Source organism: Meleagris gallopavo, chromosome 7 (genome assembly GCF_000146605.3).
Source record: "Meleagris gallopavo isolate NT-WF06-2002-E0010 breed Aviagen turkey brand Nicholas breeding stock chromosome 7, Turkey_5.1, whole genome shotgun sequence".
Classification (NCBI taxonomy): domain Eukaryota; kingdom Metazoa; phylum Chordata; class Aves; order Galliformes; family Phasianidae; genus Meleagris; species Meleagris gallopavo.
The window spans coordinates 13750086-13751304 of record NC_015017.2 but is presented as its reverse complement, the minus strand read 5'-3'; the positions used below and the strand labels follow the sequence as shown (position 1 = coordinate 13751304).

Genomic DNA, 1219 nt, shown 5'->3' with positions numbered 1-1219 from the left:
CCATCCGGACGCGGCGTATCGCGTTGAGGCTTTCGCCGCTGGGCAAATGCCGCTCTTGTTTTAATTCTATAAATGTAAACTTCTATTTAGTTAATGGAAAAGACATCGCCGCCGCGGTGTAATTATCAGCTTTTTAAATGACTCTTTTAGTCAAGTACACACGATTACGGAATCACAATAGATTGAAAATATCGTTCAAATTGATTAAAAACCAAAAACAAATCAGAGGAGTACGTACCATTAAAGCAAATGTTTAAACCGTAGCGGCAGGCCGAGCCGCGGCTTAAATAACGTCGGCAGCCGCTCCGGTGTCGGAGCTCCGCCGTCATTAGGAAAAAGGATTCTTATCAGACGGGATTTAGATGCCGTTATAACCGCAAAATCTAATTATTTTTGATCCAGCCATTTACCCCCAGAGTCCCACCTTGTTTAAATAAAGTGTTTTCTTTCCTCTTGAACAAATGCATTTCCATTTGAATTAAATATTGATAATTTGACCTTTTAGTTCCTTTAACTAATCAAAAGGAGAGAAAAAAAATCCAAACGTGGATCCTAGTGCCTGGCCCTGGTGGGTCTTTCCGCTTGAATAGACACTGAGATTAAATGAGTCAAACTTCCTCTTTCATTGCACTCTCTTTGCACTAATTGCTTATGCAAAAATGCAGATTTGTATTAATTAGTAACTCCACTGATTACTTCGGTGGTATTTCCACGTAATAAATCATGCTGCAGACACGATTTTTGGCACGTCCCCAGTAGTGGCTCAGGATGCAATAAGTTTTCCATATTAAATAAAATCTTAGCCTAAATCTACCTTTTCGTTGCAGGTACACTGTGTACCACCTGCTGTACACACCTGCTACGGGAAATTACCTTCTGTCCCTGGCAAGCCTTTTCCTTCCCCTAATAATGCACTGTTCTTCACAGGGCTTCAAAATGTGAATCATGAATCACAGAAACCAAGAACTAGATAAATCTGATGTTATTTTTAACCCTTTCACATGACTAATGCTCATTTTAAAGGGTATGAAACCTATTTAAGATGCATCAGATACAGATTTTTTCCTTTCCCTTCCTGTGCTCAGCTACTGGAGCTCCTTTTCTAACCATTCCCCACACTGCCCAAATTATAATGTAGAAAACCATCTCTTTTTTTTTTTCCTCCTCCTACAGAGACTGAAACCCTACATACAGAGCTGTTTAGCTGGTGTCAATGTCA

The 1219-nt window shown here is 40.0% G+C and overlaps 1 protein-coding gene across 1 annotated transcript in view; it reads right to left on the bottom strand.

Moving 5' to 3' along the window:
* CERKL (ceramide kinase like) overlaps window positions 1-329 on the bottom strand; it is a 62322-nt gene extending 61993 nt beyond the window's left edge. Inside the window, exon 1 of the mRNA XM_031554286.1 lies at window positions 239-329. Coding sequence (XP_031410146.1) covers window positions 239-329 — 91 coding nt within the window. The remainder of the gene's footprint in view (window positions 1-238) is intronic.
* Between the last annotated feature and the right edge of the window lie 890 nt (window positions 330-1219).